Genomic DNA, 19,908 nt, shown 5'->3' with positions numbered 1-19,908 from the left:
TATGGTTGCTACAGATAGCTGTAATACATCCCTGAGCATGTTCCATGTCTAGTAACTTTGCCAACCAAAATGACAAGATTCTAACACCTCTATTGTTTTGTACAGTGGGAAAAGTAAGAATGAAAAGAGAAAAGCTTGTCTGTGCCAAATGCTGCAGTATCCTATGATTATCCTAGAACTACTTAGAGGGACAGGTAAATGCCTCACAATCAACTGTACATCTCGACAGCATGAGACAGTTTTCATGAACAGAGAGTTTGAGGCCAGACCAGACACTCGCTGCCGAGATGAACAAGACAACTGTAGAATATTGCTTACTCTTTTAAGCATCCATCCAGGCAAATTTTGATCAAAAAGTTTTATACATTTGCAATAAATCATCAATAAACTGATTACACTTCCTGTATTGTATGCCGATGAAAAAGACAGCAGAACCCAGCCAATGGGTGTAAAGATAGCGGTCAGCTTTGCCACTTTTCAATGACAAAGTACCAAAGGATAAAAAATAATGCCCGATTGGCTGATTGCAATTATGTCAAAAGTCAAAACAGAGTGCAGTAGAAATAATGATGAAACAATTCAACAGGCAACCTTTTTGTTTGTGTACAAGAATATTATTATCGTTATTGTAAATATGGGCCTTGTTCACACCTTTCGTAGCAAACAACCCCTAGTCTGGGTTTCTATAGCAGCTGCGAGAGCCCAGGGAAACTGGTGGCACTGCATTTAGGTAATTAGGCATCATCTGGTTCCAGGGAATGACCACAGGGCAGCTAGGAAACTGTTAATTAGTATATTTGGTAACAAATATTACTGACTATTACCTATTACTAACAAATATTATTGGGGTTATACAAAACAATGTTGCCTCTATGAGCAACAGAACTACTGCTGGGTGGCAGTAGCTCTGTGTGATACCTAAAATTACTAGACCGATATACTACGAGTAATCTCTGGTGTGCGACACAAATTTAAAACTTAACAAGTAATACTGCACGAGAATATAGCACCAACTGATTGTGAGAACAGTAAATATCTGTTTTTATACGAAGAGTCTAATTGAGGTGATTCACACTTCTACGTGTGAGTCTGACTTCTTGTAGCCCTTCATCTCCATCTTCTCCTCATTCGACAAATTGGCTGGCTCAGTCCTGGTGTGCCACACAAGAACCTGCAAAATGTGCCAACTTCAATTTGGGTTTTTGTTACCTGCAAAAGGTGTCAAAAACACAAAACCACCTTACTTCAAAGTACAGTAACAACTACAGCAAACATAAGTACAGCATTGACAACCATCTCAGATCTCAAATTTATCTCATGTCTCAAGGAAAAAATTTGTTCAGAACTTTCCTCATACTTCAAATTGCTTGTCTGTTGAGACATTCGTATCTCAAGGTATTACTGTATATCACTCAAGTGTATCACTGAATAAGATTCAAGGTGAACCAGAGTTTGCCTGGCAAACACGAAATAAACCAACCTGATGAAATCAAAACAAAAAGTTACCTTTGTACACATGCTAGCCTTTGGCTCCAAATCTTCAAGCGTGATTCCTAGAGCCTGGAGGAAGACTGATTCCTGGAAGCCTCTCTTAGCATTGATGTCAAACTTCGCCAATGAGTTCTACAATTAAAATCATTTGTAGATCGCCATATAACGTAATATTCTAAATTAAAATACAGTAGACATCACTACAACAAAAATAACTCGCTTACACAAGTTTACATAATAGGATTTTATGTTATATGAACAGTAAAATACATGTAAAATCTGTTAAAATCTCCCCAAACTCACCCATTTTGACACTTGAAAATATGAAAAAACTAAAGTTAACATCCTAATTTAATGATTGGACAGAAACTGTGGTTTGTAAAGAGTTTGTATCGACAACCTGCCCTGTTTCACTCTTACTGCTTTCATTTATTTTATTGTCCGTGATTATGGTAACTTTACGTTAAGTTAAGGGGGAGCGCACGCCTTCAATGGCAATTTAATTAGATTTTCTCACTGCTTTTTTCAACAGTAAAATCTATACAGTTATACTTCAACTTACGAGCTTAATGCGTTCCGAGACTGAGCTCGTATGTCAATTTACTCGCATGTTGGTGCAATTTATTTATATATAGAACGATTAAATATATATTGATTGGTTTCCATACTCTAAAAAATGCAAATAAAATACTCGAAACAAGATATTGTAACAGAAAGAACATGTTGGTTATTGTCCTAACTTACCATAAGCTTTTAAAAAGCAACAAATAAAAAATAATGCAAGGAGATAAGATTAATTAAAATGTAAAATTAAATACATACAATAGCAGCTAACGCTAGCATTTGCCAGAGAGGGAGATATCCTAGGGAGTTATAGAGAGTTATCCTTCATTACAACAGTTGACTTTGATAAATTTGGATTTTATCAAAGTCTTAAAAGACAAACTTAGAAGCAAACCTAAAAGCAAACTTTCATTTTTAACTTAACGTAATTAAAATTTCTTCGGCATTCATACGGTAGTTTGAAGTTTCTCGCTGGTTAGCTAATGTTTCCTTTGTTTCGCTTTCACGACTAGCCGGCCGTTTTAAGATAAACCTATCTAAGGACGTTTGCCTTTGTCGCCCTTTCAACATGTTGCGATTAGGACGAACACAGGTGTCGTCACAAACGGTAAATGTATGACCACTAGCCAACTTGTCCGAATGTTTATAGTTTTGATAGATAGCACCGGCCTTTTCACATAGTATCGTTTCAGTTACGTAGTCACCGGCCAATTGTTGATCTTTTATCCAATGCCTGAGCAGTCTCTCCATCAGCGGTCGTGAAGATCGCTGCGTCGTTTAGAAACTATGGTTAGTCCTTTTGCGAACTAAATAAATGCCCAGAATAAAATCCTTCTGTTTGATAATTGTGAATGTATTTCTGTCATATTGCTGAGATAGCTCAATCGCGCATACACACTTCGCACATTTTTTAATAATTTTCCATTTAATAATTGTTATCATTTGCTTTTTCTTTGCATTTCATCTTTCATTTTACTGGCAAACTTTCGGTCTACGCAAAGTACTTTTAATTCACATAATTCTGCACTGAAAATCGCGCCCAAAAAACACGGTACTAAAGTATAACCTGAGCAGTTGAAAAATACAGAGTGATGCTGTTCTCATAAAACACCTCCGGCATACTTAGCAACTGACTCACGCGCTCGTATCTCAAACATGGCTCGTATGTTAGTGCTAAAACTTGCTTAAAAGCTGGCTCGTATCTCAAGTTTCTCGTACGTTGGAGCACTCGTAAGTTGAAGCATTACTGTACTGGAAAGATAAAATACATTACATAAAAGTTCATGTGCATGTCTAAAATAAAGCAAAAAAATAAATACCCCTGATAATTCTACACACCGTTTTCTCTCCTAAGAGCAACAAGAGAGACAGCAATACTTTCAAGGTTGACTATGGTACTCCTGTTATTAGAATTGAATTCGGAAACCTGCACCGGCTTGACACCTTATGCTACATGAATTTTGTATGGAATTTCTTACGTAACAAAAACTAGACATAAATTTTATGTTCAGTTAAATCTTTACTATAATAAGAAACATGTTCATTTGTTCATCCAATGCCAAACTTGGAGGCTAAGAAAAATATTGCATAAGAATCAAAAGCGGATATTCGCCTGCACCACCCGACCACTCTACTGCATTGTGTAATAACTGTGCGCATAGTTATTCCATGTGATGATCTCACACGGCACATGGTACTGCCAGGGTACTAGTTTATGTTATACAGGAGCCTACAATAATAATAAAAATATCACAACTACAAAGAAGAGGATCAATGAGGCCTACCTCGAGAATCACATGTAGATTGACAGCAAATCCTGCCATATCCATAGCAAATGGTCTCTCGTTGCGAAACCAGTAGGTGTGCCAGCCAATTACCTGAAATATGATCACTACGTACAATGACATCCCTTCATGTCCCCTACTAGCTTGTGAGTCCTTTACTAACTTGTGGGTCCCCTACTAGCTTGTGAGTCCCCTGCTAGCTTGTGGGTCCCCTGCTAGCTTGTGGGTCCCCTGCTAGCTTGTGGGTCCCCTGCTAGCTTGTGGGTCCCCTGCTAGCTTGCAGGTCCCCTGCTAGCTTGTGAGTCCCCTGCTAGCTTGTGGGTCCCCTGCTAGCTTGTGGGTCCCCTGCTAGCTTGTGGGTCCCCTGCTAGCTTGCAGGTCCCCTGCTAGCTTGTGACAAACCTACATGTAAACAAACCTACCATCACTACCTGCTAGACAGTATTCTATCTATTCGCTGGTAATAAATTAGAGACGCGCCTTCTGTACCCACATGTGCATAATACAGTCAAAACTCTATGTAACAAATTAATGGATTCCAAGATCTGTTTTCCAAAGTGTTTCAACATTTTTATCTTGAATGAAGCATGACAAAAGGTTTATCACCAAACCAAAGTTGACATGGTTTTTGAATATATTATGACTAAATATGTTACAGAAGCGCAGAAAAAAAATGAAACGGAACTGTAACTTGATGATTTTACTGTGGGTCAAATCTTAACTTGAGAACTTTTCTATTTTAATAATGTGAGCAAAACAGAGTGTATTCAACATATGAGCAGAGAACTTGAATTTTATGTGAAAATTGGTAACAGGATGAGACAACTCTGAAAAGAAGCATCAGTCAAAATTCTTCAAGGTCTGCCTTTTGGTTTGCGACTATGTAGTAGTTACAGATGTTATTAAAACAAAAAAGTATTTCATTTTGGTAAATTTGTATATCAACCAGAGATGGGCCCTGCATATACTTCACTTGTCTTCGATATGTATTACATACAAATATTGTATAATTCTATGGCTTGCGTACGTACTGGCAATATGTTTAGCTATGTCATTTTGATTGCCTTGCAAATAAATGCAAATTTTTGCATGCTAGTCCTCCAGAAAAATACCATAAAACCTGTAATTAAACGCCGTGGCGCTCTATTTTTCAACCCTTCCTCTACAGTGACGGTCAATTGGAGGCTGGCGTTGTATTTTTCAAATGGCTTGTCAAAATTTTGGGAAAATAAAGATGGTTCTCTTATGGGCAAAAAGAATGTCACCTATATTTTGCACTCACCTTCCGGTGGAGGCGATATTAATCAGTTCGGATGCAATGAATCAGCTAACTTACCTCCAACTTGTCAAAGACCTTTTAATAAATATGCATTGAGGAGCTGAGAAATATCTCTACCATTCGATATCTATTGCTTGCATTTAACCTGCGACGATGATATTATAGCCTGTGAACGACTTTGCAATTTGTTGGAGCTTTCAATTTTTATTTTATTTTAAACTTGAAAACTTATTTTGATTTTATATCTTCTTACTTCACTTCTCACCAAACTCCAGTTAATGTTTGCCAGTCAGCCAGGATTGTCAGTCTGGACCATTCGACTCTGTCCTCAAACAGCCTCAGATTTGAAATTAGATGTGAAAATAGCGTTTTGAAGATAGATTTTATATCTATATTTAACATTGTTGCATAAAACTCATTGCTCTCATTGATATGTTTTCTACAGTTCGCAGCCAAAACTAGCTTTTAATGTGCAATAGAAGTGGAGTTATGAGCGCCGATCCATTGAAAGATCAGATTATCGCCGCAATGATGCTATAAAAATAATATGCTATAAATCTGCATATTTATAAGTTCGGTAATGATATACGATCAAACATATAATCATGAAAAAGTAACATAAACGAACCATACTTATATTACATGCAGAAAGAAAAATTAACGTTTTTAAAACGAAAATATTTCCATCGTTTGCTCAGATAGCTGATTTCTGGTTGTTGCTTTCAATGGAACGAACATCTTCTAATTGTCCAATACATTCCACAATGTCTTTTGATCTCAACTCTTCCTCTACACTGCTGAATTAGTCATTATTAGCGCCCAAAAACTTTTTGGCAGAGCGAAACTTTCATGTGTGGCATTTAATACAAATGTACCGTGTAAAACCTTTGCTCGCTAAACGCAACTTTTACCCTTAAACTTGTTGTTCATCTACCATCGTAAATGTGATCAGTTTGTTATATAATGCACTTCAAAGTATCAAGACTAAACAAGAAACTACTATCAGCCTGAAACAGCTATTAACCATTTTTATGATGTTGCTTTCAAAGTTTTAATGAAAAAAAAACCGAAAAGCTTTGAGGCTGGACGAGAGAATTAATTGTTATTGATGTAAATGATTAATTAATAATACGATTTTGTGGACACTTCACTAACTATTATGGGTTTGTAAAAATCAAAGATTGTCCAAATGGAGGTGGCGTTCAATTACATGGTGACGCTCTATTTCTCAACTCTTCTCTCACAGCGGCGATCAAATGGAAGCATTCATATAGAAGTGTCGTTCAATTAGAGGTTTTACGATATGTTTATTTTCATGCTTATATATTTTTTGTTTTGTGTTCATGAACATGTATTCATGGCCTTTTTATTTGTATTCATGAATACCTGCCTGATCATTTGCAATACAATATTCAATGGGCTGAGCAAAATGGGTGCAGGTAAGTTAGTGATTGTGGTTTATTGTTATTTTGATATCTTGTTTTTATATATATAATTGCTTTTGTCTATTTGGGTGAATTGAATTGAACCAATTATTTGAGTTAGGATAGCTATGAAATTTACAATTGAATTGTAGTGATTCGCGCTTAAATACCGAAATGAATAGATTTTTACATGATCTATGAAGAAAATAATACGAAATTTAACTGTTAATTTCTTGAGAATTGAATCATTTTTAAAGCATCTCTGATATTAAAATGATGATGAGCAGAGGTTTGACTGTACCATCATGCAATAACCACTTCGCTAGCTTACTAAAATCAAGCCTCATTCTGGATACAGATATATACGAAAACTTCCTTACTTTTCCAGCTTCTATCAGCGGAGACTCGTATCGCAGTTTGCCAACGAGGCCAACAGGCCAGACAGAGACCTTCTTTGTGTCCCGCATCTGCAGAGGACCAAACAAACAATGGAATATTACATAAGTATTACATCTTGTACAAGATGGAGTATACCTACTTTGGTGGATAGAATGAGCGTAGAGACACTATAGAGACACACTGTTTACAATCACTTGAACTAGCTTTAAAACAGGCTAAACTTGCTATAAGTCATGATAGTAATATACCATAGACCTATAGCAAGTCTAGCCTTAGAACATGCTAGCCTTGCTATAGGTCTATGCTAGTAGCATACCATAGGCATAGACCCTAGTAGTCGCGCTTGAACTACAGTTATTACTCGACATACGAGTGAGTACCTTGAGATATGAGATGACCTTGAAATATGAGATGACCTTGATATATGAGATGACCTTGAAAAAGGAGATGACCTTGACACATGAGATGACCTTAATATATGAGACAAATTTGAGGTAGGAGCATCTGAGCTGGTTTTCAATGCGACGGCTAGGTGATCAAGTATGCGAAATGTTAAGTTTCGAAAAGTTTGAGAACAGCATCGCTTGCTCTTAGTCATAAGATGGTATTTGTTACCTTGTAAGCATAGGTAGTGAATTACAACAATTTAAACACATTTCCCTTTACAATACCGTGCACCCTGAATTAAAATGTCTCGGTTTCATGATTTTTTCGCCTTATGGTTTAGAAAATGATGTTCTTTGTCCCAGCCATTCGACACTTCTTTCTCCATTTTCGACACCAACAAAAATTTCTTTCGACGTTCAAATTTGGCAGTTGATTCGCTAAACACGTCGGAATAGTAAAGATGTCGATATGCTATTCGCCGAAATCCCTCCAACAACGCCTGACAATGATACGATGCTAGCTCTCTCAGTTTAGCGTTATTCGTTATAGTGAAAACGAAACCGGCAACAAATAAACGATAAGATTTTAGACGGCAAAATTTGGTAAAATACATACTGAAACTTAGCTTCAAGTATGTGTTTAGTATTCAGAAGTTTTCTTATACGTCTGTCTCAAAAGTAAGAACTCCCTAGGGTATGTACTCCACATATGACATTGTAATGTTACATTTTATTGCAGAACATAACAACTAAATACACTAAAGTTACTGTAGGTAACTATAGTTACTAAGGTTAACATATTATTTTGTTACTAATTTTTGATACGTACAGTACTTATATAAAATTTTGATGTTTTTTCCAGGGAGTGTTTGCGGTAGATAATTACTATGGGTTTTACCGCTCTATACAATATTTTCGCCTTACAATGCCAACACTGAAAAGAATCAACGTTGCATGGCGGAGGTCCACTGTATACATGTTTTATGTGTTTCTTTTTAGAGGAATGGATAATTTTTATTTCGCTATATCATGTAGGAAATGCTTTGAGATATATGAACAATATGACATATGAGCTCAGTGCATCAGTGCTCAGGAATGCATTCAGCTCGTATGTCAAGGTATGACTGCATTGTAATTAATAATCAAAGATGAAAAGTACTATCATAAAACACCCACTTCGGCGAAAAGCTTGACACTGTATGTATTGTCATCATCCGCAAAGTAGACAACTCCGTGGTTGAAGTCAGCGTTGAGGTTAGAACGCAGCCAGGCCAATCCCGTGTTTCTCTGCAGGACGCCTGGAAGCAAAAGCAATCCACCCAATTATTTGCTTTACACTCAGTAAAATCATAGATTTATGATTACTTCAACATACAGTCAAACCTCTACTTATGATCACCTCAACATACAGTCAAACCTCTACTTATGATCACCTCAACATACAGTCAAACATCAACTTATGATCACCTCAACATACAATCAAACCTCTACTTATGATCACCTCAACATACAGTCAAACATCTACGTATGATCACCTCAATATACAGTCAAACCTCTACTTATGACCACCTCAATATACAGTCAAACCTCTACTTATGATCATCTCAACATACAGTCAAACCTCTACTTATAATCACCTCTACATACAGTCAAACCTCTACTTTTGATCACCTCAACATACAGTCAAACCTCTACTTATGATCACCTCAACATACAGTCAAACCTCTACTTATGATCACCTCAACATACAGTCAAACCTCTACTTAAAATCACCTCAACATACAGTCAAACCTCTACTTATGACCACCTCAATATACAGTCAAACCTCTACTTATGATCACCTCAACATACAGTCAAACCTCTACTTATGATCACCTCAACATACAGTCAAACCTTTACTTATGATCACCTCAACATACAGTAAAACCTCTACTTATGATCACCTCAATATACAGTCAAACCTCTACTTATAATCACCTCTACATACAGTCAAACCTCTACTTATGACCACCTCAACATACAGTCAAACCTCTACTTATAATCACCTCTACATACAGTCAAACCTCTACTTATGACCACCTCAATATACAGTCAAACCTCTACTTATGACCGCCTCAATATACAGTCAAACCTCTACTTATGACCACCTCAATATACAGTCAAACCTCTACTTATGATCACCTTATCATACAGTCAAACCTCTAGTTATGACCACCTCAACATACAGTCAAACCTCTACTTATGATCACCTCTACATACAGTCAAACCTCTACTTGATCTGAACCTCCAAGTTTGATCAAATATTGGCTTTGAAATATTTGTGAAAGCCTATAAGTAATAGCTATTTAAAAAATCTACGAAACTGTTTACTAGCTAGAGCTAGCTTTAATCTACTGAAAGTGAGAATACAAACAGGAGGGTAACAAAAAATAAAATTAGAAAACCGATATAAAACTAAACAAATACCGCCAAGTTATGGTAATTTAAGGTCTACATAGTTTATGTTAAACTAGCCCTGTATCTCTACTGAGACCATTACATATGTACAGTATCTTATTTGACATACATAACCACTCCCGCAACCCTTCACTTAGCTGTCCTTGACCTGAAATTGAAGTGAGGATTGCCGCTAGTACCCTGATAGTCTCGTGTGCCATGAATGATCATCAGGTGTTCTGATGAAGCATAGAGCATAGGCAAAATAATTCTAAAACACTGAGAAGCGAATGTTTGGAGCAAATATTAGCAAACCAGCTGGTGAAGCTGAATGTCATGGGTTCAAATCCCATACAGTACATTTCTTTTTCCAACCCATAACCATTGTTACAGACGAACCCGACTATTGTTATAGTGAAGATAGCTGAACTAATTTAGATTTATACACTACAGTTTACATTCTTTCATACAATGTATTTAGATCAAAGCAGTATATAATTGACTGAATAGGTAACTGCTATGTTTTCGAGTTGGGAACAAATTGAATAGAACGCAGTTTATTGTTATAAAGATTGTTGCTCCGACGCACGACGATTTGACTACAGAATAAAATCTCGAATAGAACAACTTTGTGTGCTAAAATTTCACTCTATAGATATGGAGCACACTTGCAAGCATCCTTGTGGGAATGAAAAAACGACAACAGATTTTTCTAAGTTTCTCCTTTTCAACAATTAATGAGTTTCCATACAGTGATAGTCTAGCGACACCTGGGTGTTATATATATACAGTTACTACATAGAGTGATAGTGTAGTTACACCTGGGTAGGCCAGTGTTGAAGCGCCAACAAGCAAATCATGTTTTCATCGGGTTCTAATAATAGTAGAGCAATGGCTGTGTGACGTCTTATGTCTTATGGTTGTATATTTAGGAGATAAAAGACAAAACAAACCATGGATGATCAGAAGAAAAAACTGCTGATTCTTATGTCATTATATGTTATGCATATGACAGTAGTTAATCAAGCAAGCAGCAGGAAATCAAGACCTACATGTATGCGCGATGCCGTTGGTCGCTAAGGCTGTCCCCATGGCGCAAAAAGGCGCATTGTACGAATGGTTTACTTCCAAACAGTGACACTGAACCATGACAAAATGAGAGTGACATGGCTGTTTCCATGATGGCTTTACGGTGCCATATGGAAGTTTGTCTCAACACTACCACTGTATTGAAACTTAGTATGTGTTTAAAATAGATCGTATAGCATAAATGAATCCTTGTAGGCCAACAACTTGTCGAGTAGAATATTACTACACACCACGCACTCATATTACCTCGAGGCTTCAACCAATTTGGATCTTTTTCACGAAGTTTTACATCTGGAGGCGTGACACTCAGCAGATGGGTTGTATTTAGCTCGCAGTCCTTCAAGAAGTCGACAACCAGATTTGACTTAACATCAGAATCTTCGACAACAATCCAATGAACGTTGGAAATGGAATGGAAGACAGTGGAGAGCCTCGTCAACTCTGCCTTCTGCAAGAGTAAGACGTAAGTGAGACGTTTGCCGTGAGCAAGAACAAAAATAAAGCAGGTATTACCAACAATACAGGTTGCTAACGACTAACTGTATTGTTGGTGCGTTACGACAATACAGTTAGTCTTGTGTTACGACTGTGTTGCGCTACGACTGCGTTACGTTCTGACCGACAGGTTGTAAGGCTGTCTAATGTAAACCGAACTGTTAACCGTTTCAGCCCTAATCCTAAAAATATTTGGGAAAAAGTTGCTATCCCCTGGGCAGAATCTCGAACTGATCAAGATCAATTTTTTAAGCAACTCGTGCGAAAGTTGTTTGCTGTATCATAATTCATAATACTCCCAAAGTACACATTCTAAGCTTTTAAATGACTACCAGTTTGCTATAGGTTGAAACTCTTAAAACAGACCAATAAGGCTTTTTTTTTCGTCGCTGCCAGAAAAATTAGCAATATTGACAGTTTGAAGATCGTTTGTTTCAGCTGTATGATTATAATTTCAATATTATATTCCAACTCTACAACTTAAATACCTTACCACTAGCTCTAGGTGAGTCTCAAGAGCAGATGTGATAATAAGATTTACTTACAGGTGAGTACAAGACTTTGAATAGAAGCTTAGCAAGACGTATCAAAGAATAGCGATAGTTTCTACTATCTGACTGAGTCCGACAGCTGTGATAGCAGTTTTTTACGAGTTGAGTAAACTTTGATGTAGTAAGATTTTATTTTCAAGCAGTTTCACTACTTGCTGCTAAAATTGAAAATACAGACGGTTCCCTACTTACGAACATTCGAGTTACAAACAACGGTACATATGAACATATGTACCGTTGTTCGTAACTCGATTAACTTTCGAATTATTTGTTTGAACTTTGTTTGAACTTTACATGCGTATTGTAAAGAGATTTGCCGGCCTTTACTTGGCAAGATCTCTACTAATAAATAAAGATAAGAGAGTGCATGTAGTTTCATTCAGCTTTTAATTAGCGAAGGAAATTTCATCAGCCGAGGAGCATACGGCTATTTGCTCTGCTCAACTAAATGCGCGCACTCATTTATATACAATAATATCAACCGTTCCGGCTAACGGCAAACGGTAAGAACACCGGCTAACAATGTGAATGAATAGGACCGCTAGCGCGTTAGTATGACAACAATCTAAGTGACGATAAGTGATGGTGTTATGGCGGTATATCAGATATAACAATAGCATAACGAGTGAAACAACGATATAATAAACGGACAACACATACAAAAAATAAGACAACAACGATAAGTGATAGCATAAGTGATTAAAACAACATTATAATAGAAAGGACAATAAATAAGAAATGCAGTGTCATGGCCCGGCGTCCACCAAAGTATTATTTCCATTTCATTAAATATTTTTTTCAGTACAAACCAATACAGGTTAATTATACAAGCCTTAAACATACTTATATAAACCTTCAAAATACTTATATAGGCCTTAAACATAAATTATAATACAAAATATAGCACTGAAGCAACTTACGAACAAATTCACCTTACGAACAATCGTTTGGAACGTAACGCGTTCGTAGGTTGGGAACCGTCTGTATTGACAATAATATTTACTCAAGAGCCGTGGAATACAATCGGAAGTTGACCAGCCATGTTTACATAATCACAATTATCTCAGCTTGTAGTGCATCGATCTAAATAACTATTTTTACTGTTCATCCTAACAGATGTGCCAACAACCTAAACTTATAGTTTGCCAAGCTGGTTTGGTTTGTCATGTTTTTAGTAGCTAGTACTTTTTAAATTGTTAAGTGATTTGAATCAGTTTTTTTCTTTTGCTCATTGAAAGTTTTTTGCTTGTTCATAACTACATTAATTTAATATAGAAATCTAGTTTGAGATGTCTTCTTCCTCAATAAAAACAGAATTAAAATAAAATTAACATAAAAAAGATACAAACAACTTAATAATACCGAGTCTATCCCTTGTGAGCAACCAATTGATTAATTGGGCGTAGATGCGTGCAATAGAGTTATTTACTTGAGGCTGAAAGGGTTAAATACAGTAACACGTTCACGATTCACCTTCCTTGGTTTCAGTACTTCTCGGTTAAGAAATATTTGACAGATTACTTGAAAAAAACTTTACAAAATTCAAATATATGAATATACATACAAGAATACATAAATACAAACATATGACTTCCTTCTTACAGCAAGACTAGTTAGTAACAAGTATGAATATACAAACCAAATTAAGTACAAACTATGCCATTACCATTTAGGTTAAAATTTTGGTTCATGCAGATATGGTAAAACCTTTATTTGAATGCCACGGCGCTGTATTTTTCTACACTCCTCAGTAGTGGCGCTCTATTAGAGGCGAGTTGAAATAAGGGTGGTGTTGCTTTTTTCAAATAGGTCGTTAAAATTTTGGGAAAATAAATTTAACCCTTTTATGGGCGGATCGAATGTTGCCGATATTTTGCCCTCTCTTTTGATCTGAGCAGTATTAACCCTATTGTACACAAGCCATCTGCTGTAACTCATCTCCAACTTGTTGTAGAACACTAAATAAATATGCAATTGAAAGCTGAGAAATATCTCTACCAGTTGATATCTTTTGCTTACATTTAACTATAATGAGCTTACAGGCATAGTTGCAATTTCTTGGAGCTTTTAATTTTATTTTATTCTAAATTTGAAGACATATTTTAATTTTATATCTAATAATGTTACATAAAAGCTCATTGCACTCATTGATATGTTTAGTACAGTTTGTAGCCAAAACTAGCTTTTTATGTGCAGTAGAAGAAGAGTTACGAGCGTCGATCACTTTTAAGATCAGATTACTGCAGTGATGCTATCAAATAATATGCTATAAATCTGCGAATTCATGTTATATAATAGTAGTGTACGAAATGCTACAGATGATGCTATCAAAAACTATTGGTACAATTTTGTGGAACTTTTCTAGTGCCCATTTGCCATCATGAACTCTTAAAAATCAAAGAATGTCAAAGTGGCGTGAAATAAAGGTGGTGTTCAATTACAGGGTGGCGCTCTATTTTTCAACCCTTCTTCTATAGTGGCGGTGAAATAGAGGTGGTATATACATGTAGAAAAAGGTGGCAATTAAATACAGGTTTTACGGTATTTGAAAAAAATAGCTTCTATTTTGCTGATTTTCACTGAGCGTTTAGGACATCGGTCCCCGTGAGAAGTCCCCATTACCGTGAGAAGTGAGGGATTACTTTATAAATTACTCAAACTACTTATACCAACCTTTGAATATAAAATCAGAATACGATTTATCAAAGCAGTCAATTTTTTTACTGAAGTAAACATTTTTATCGACAATAGACTACAGTGTAAACAAAAATCTACCGTGACTGTACTTAGGATTTAGGCTACATAAACAAATTGTAGGCCTACTGCATTTGATCTGTGACCAAAAATATCTCAACAAATACGAAAAAAATCATTCTAAGGAAATCTAAATTAGTGAAGAACGTCCACAAAATTTCAGTAGAGTTCATCAGAAAGTATCGTTATTGTTCTATCATTTCAATTGTTTTTGATATTTGAGGTGGTTTGACTGCCAGGATGTTTCAAGATTAAAATCGGCAAAACTTAATCACCATTAAAACACTCAGACGAGAAATAAATACCAAAATGACATCACTAGTTGTTATCACTGTGATAGTTGATATTAGCTATTCTGTTCAAGTTGAAGTGTTATGCGTCTCTATTCTGTCAGTCAGTTTGTAACTATAGACATATCATAATCACAGTTTCGCTTGACTTGAGCGATTCAACTGTATCGATCGAGTTTTGTCGATTTTAATCTTGAAGCATCTTGACAGTCAGATCACCTCAAACATCAAGAACAATCGCAAACTTATAATAAATATCGAGACTTTCTGATAAAATCCACTACAATTTTGTGAAGATTCAGCTTCAAAGAAGGTCATTGAGTCAGCAGCACGTGGTGTGCGATGCGGTTTTAAGACGACGACAACCTATATCATGATTTACAGAGAAATCGACTAGCCTGAACAGGACGAGTATACGTTGGAGTGATGATATAAATAGTAGGAAGACCAACAACATGCTGCCGCCGGTTCAAGCTGTCCGCATGTTCCCGAAGATATTTTATTTCCTTCTCTTTGGCAGCGAGAGCTTTTCTGTAAGTGACTAAGGAAGAAGGTTGATGATCATTGATGCCGCCTCTGCAGCTTTCTACAAGAAGCAGAAATAACTGAAAAGAAATCAGCCATGTTCCACAGAATTTCCTATTCTCAGTGCAATATTATGATTGAGTTATCTGACCTTCTCCAGTAGTCGTCTTTAATAACTCCTTACTTGACAACTTGACAACTTGACAACTTGACAACTTGTGACGAAAGAGTATTCTACTAAACTATACCTTTGTTTTCTGAGTTAAATCAGAGCGAGTCAATAGGTAGCAGTATTTTAAAAAGTGGAAGTTATCTTATTCCACACTGCATCTCTGTGAAGCTTCGATTAACTTAAAGGTTGACTTGCAACAAAATTCACATTACAGTTATTTGGTATCAAAAGATTCAACGTGTCTTACTCTGTTGTGTTGGAGGCGCAAAATATGTGGAAATGTGATTACAAGCTCTTAAAAGCTCGAAAACGAAAAGCCGCCGTAGATTGGAATCTGTTTATTTCTCCGACATTGTCATTACATTTGGTTATTGTTTTGTCACGCGATGTTCTCACGTGAATTGAAAGGCCAATAAAAGGCTCAATATAAAACTTATCGTAGCAGTAGTTATTGACAAACACTTCGGGTTTTACCGAAGAGCCCTTACCAAATATAGACGCTCGCTACTTTACAGTTTTGTTTCGTCTTGGTATAATCGTCTAGTCGTAATCTGATCATGTGACCAATACTTCGCGAACAATTTCTGCAGCATTTTTCGATTATCACAGGTGACCAACAGACTCGTCATGTTTATCAGAGGATGATATGCAATTGTTCAAGCTAAGATTAAAAAATTAAACAGATTCTTATGGTAGGTTTTGAGATATTAGTGCTCAAAGTGACTTCATTACAATAATGATGAAATAGACGCGTAAGAACAATAGACATGGTTTTATTGAATGCGTGAAGTATATTTGAGAAAATATTTCGATGAATGAGGTTGCATGAAAGTGTAAACAGAAGCCATCTTGTACAACTACGCCCCATTTGAGCCGTTTTGGAAAAAGATTCCAAACTACGGCGGTCTCGTGTAGCTGCAATTAACTATTTGCTTTTTAGCTTTTAAGAGCTTGTAATCATATTCCCACATATTTTGTACCTAAACACAACAGAGTAAGACATGGTGAATCTTTTGATATCAAATAACTGTAACGTGAATTTTGTTGCAAGTCAACCTCTAAGTGTAGAAATATTCAAAAAGATCTGTCTCAGAGGTACGACTCCTAATAAAGTCTAGAGACGCAAGTCTAGTTGAGAGCTCCACAAATTTCATCAACACAAAAAAGTAAAATGAAAATCAAACCTCAAATTATCTGCTACCGTGCTGAAACCCCAAGCACAAGTTAGAGCGAATTTTTTCACAAGAATGCACCAAATTTTATTTAATTTGTTCCAAAGATCAAAAACAACATTTTAAATAGTTCGAGTAACAGTACATAGCACTAGACGAGTGCATCACGTGTATAAAATACATGTAAAAACCTAAATTAGATGTAAAAAACAAATCAACAAAGCAATGAGTAAAAAGGTTAATATTGTTACTTGAAATTAAAAACACATAAACAAGACGAGTAGGCTTAGCAACGGTTGATATACTTGATTAACTTAACCTACAAGATATGTATGTAGGTTGTTTGAGTTTTTCGTTATTTCATGTTTTTCCTTTCCATTTAATTATTTATAGAATAGTTTGCACAGCGCTAGAATGGTTTTTAGCTGTCAGTTCCAAGGATACAGTCTTTCCTCCAATTTTGGAGGGCAGCCTGAAAAAAAGTAGTGAGTCCTAGAAACTGACAAAAGCTGAAAGTCAAGCACGAACTATTCCTTAAACTATTTATAGATTTAGTTCCATCCTTTGTATGAAGCTAAGTCTATATTAGCTTCAATCAAGTATCTTCTATATTAATACAAAACATTTTAAAAGTATTAAAATAGTGACTGTTAAAAATTTCAGTTTTCATTTCATACAAAGTCTGAGTTCGGTGGCTGGTCCAAAATCAAGTAGCAAGGATAAGTGTACATATTGTACATATATATAGGTAGAAGAGATTTACCATAAAACCTCTAATTGAACGCCACCTCTATTTGAACGCCACTTCTCTTTGACTGCCACTACGAGAGAGGGGTCGAGAAATAGAGCACCACCCTCTATTTGAACACCACCTCTATTTGACCGCAACTTTGACTATCTTTGATCTTTATGAACCCATAAAATCAAAAGATCATTAGAAAAGTGTCCACAAAATCATATTAATAAAGAATCGTTTAAATTGATAACAATAAGTTATTTCGTTGTCCAACTCCAAAGTTTTCACTTTTCTTCGTTAAAACTTTGAAAGCAACACCATAGAAAATAATCACTAACGGTCTCAGGCTAATAGTAGTTACTTGTTTAACATGCATGCATATAACAAGAACATGCACGAACATGCATATACAATGGTTTGCAGTTTTGGGCCAAGGGTTACATTTAGCGAGCAAACTTTTACGGGTTGCAATTGTGCTAAATGCAAAGCGTGAACGTTTTGCTGTCAAAAAATTGTTAGGACGCTAATATCGATTAGTTCCACAGTACAGAAGAAAATTTGAGGCCAGAAGTTATTGTAGAAGGTATTGGACAACTAGACAATGTTTGTTCCATCGATAGCAACAATCAGAACGCAGCTATCCGAGCAAGCGATGGAAATATTTTTGTTTTAAAAACGTTAATTTTTGTTTCTGCGTATAATATAAGTGTGGTTCGTTTATGTCACTTGTTCATGAATATATATTTGTATCATTTGTTAGATTATCATTAAATAATTTAAAAAATATGCATATTTACAGCACGCTATTTAATAGCATCCTTGCGGCTATCTTAACACGGCTTACAATGGATCAATGCTCATAACTCCACCTCTATTGCGCATAAAAAGCTATTTTTGGCTGCAAACTGTAGCAAGCATGTCAATCAGTGCAATGAGTTTTTACGCAACATTGAAAAATATAAAATAAAAACACGCCTTCAAATTTAGAATTGAAATTGCCAACAAATTGAAAAAAAGGACACAGACTATAATATTAACGTAGGTCAATGCAAGCAATAGATATTAGCCGTCAGGTATTTCTCGGTTTCTCAATGCATATATTTATTACGAGATCCTTGACAAGTTGGGGGTAAGTTAGCAGATTTATTGCCTCTAAAAGGGTTAATATAGCTCCACCGGAAAAAGAGGGCGAAATATAGGTGACATTGGTTTCGCACGTAATAGGGCTAAATTTATCTTTCGACAATTCTGACGAGTTGTTTGAAAAATACACCGCCAAGCTCGACAGCCTTTGAACACTGCCTCCAATTGACCGCCACTATAGAAGAAGGGTTGAAAAATAGACCATCATGGCATTCAATTAAGAGGGTTTTTGGTATAATAGTGTACATAAACTCACAAAAACACAGAATTAAGGCTCTTACCTAGCTGGACAAACATAATAAGAAACCAAACAGCACTGCATAGCATCAGGACATAAATCAAGTCCCTGCCAGAGAAATGAGCCATTACAATGGGTCGTCATGTATATACCAACATCTGTCACGGCATCCCTCTAAAACTAACAATCGAAAGTTTGTATGAGACTAAACTTTGATGACTAAATGTATTTTTACTAGAAAGAAAACCAAAGCGCTGTAAAGCTGATTAGTACAAACAGCCTTAATATGACTATATTATATTACTGTGTTATACTTTTATATAATATTGATTGACAAAATAAAGGGTCAAAAAGGGAAAAAAATTATTTTCAGTCATAATACCAGCTGCCATACAATGATATATGTTACATTTAAAAACAATTCACCACAAATACCAGTATTCAAGGTTGGCACAAAAAATCAAATGATTTTAATCATGATTTCGATTCTGCAAATTCTGCAAAAACAAATGTTTCATGACAAACAATCTTGTTTTGATGTGTGAGAAATCAAATATGGAAATAACCCTCCACCAAGAATTAACAAGTGTGATGGAGATAATTGACAGCAGGTGTAGCACAATACTACAGAGGGACCTTTGAAAGTAAGACTTGCGAGATTATTTAGTAGCTCTCAAAACAGGAGTTATTGTAAAGTGACAACTGTAACTGGTAGTTTTCCCTCACTACTGTTTAATAAATGACGTCAAACTCTCTACCGCAATCGGGTCAGGTGCAAGCATTAAAAAAGGATTCTCCACTTTTGGTTTCCTCCTTTTAAAAATATGAAACCAGCTAGATACTGAAAAAGACTGCAAGCTGGTAATTATATTTCAAAACGATCAGCAGCCTTGATCACATCGCCTTGATCACATCGCCTTGATCACATCGCGTCGATCACATCGCATCGATCACAAACAAATCAGATACACATCACATTC

At 36.0% G+C, this 19,908-nt stretch overlaps 1 protein-coding gene across 1 annotated transcript; it reads right to left on the bottom strand.

Annotated features, from left to right (window-relative positions):
- Window positions 1-310: 310 nt before the first annotated feature.
- On the bottom strand, window positions 311-19,104 carry LOC137396261 (galactosylgalactosylxylosylprotein 3-beta-glucuronosyltransferase 2-like). Its single transcript, XM_068082449.1, has 8 exons — window positions 18,972-19,104; window positions 15,341-15,528; window positions 11,099-11,300; window positions 8,504-8,625; window positions 6,923-7,009; window positions 3,840-3,932; window positions 1,507-1,623; window positions 311-1,171 (listed from the first exon to the last, which is right to left on the bottom strand). The coding sequence occupies exons 1-8, from the start codon at window positions 19,054-19,056 to the stop codon at window positions 1,070-1,072; spliced, it is 996 nt and encodes a 331-aa protein (XP_067938550.1). The 5' UTR covers window positions 19,057-19,104; the 3' UTR covers window positions 311-1,069.
- Between the last annotated feature and the right edge of the window lie 804 nt (window positions 19,105-19,908).

The sequence above is a fragment of the Watersipora subatra genome, chromosome 5 (genome assembly GCF_963576615.1).
Source record: "Watersipora subatra chromosome 5, tzWatSuba1.1, whole genome shotgun sequence".
NCBI lineage: Eukaryota > Metazoa > Bryozoa > Gymnolaemata > Cheilostomatida > Watersiporidae > Watersipora > Watersipora subatra.
The sequence above is the reverse complement of the archived record's forward strand: the minus strand, read 5'-3'. Positions and strand labels throughout refer to the sequence as shown.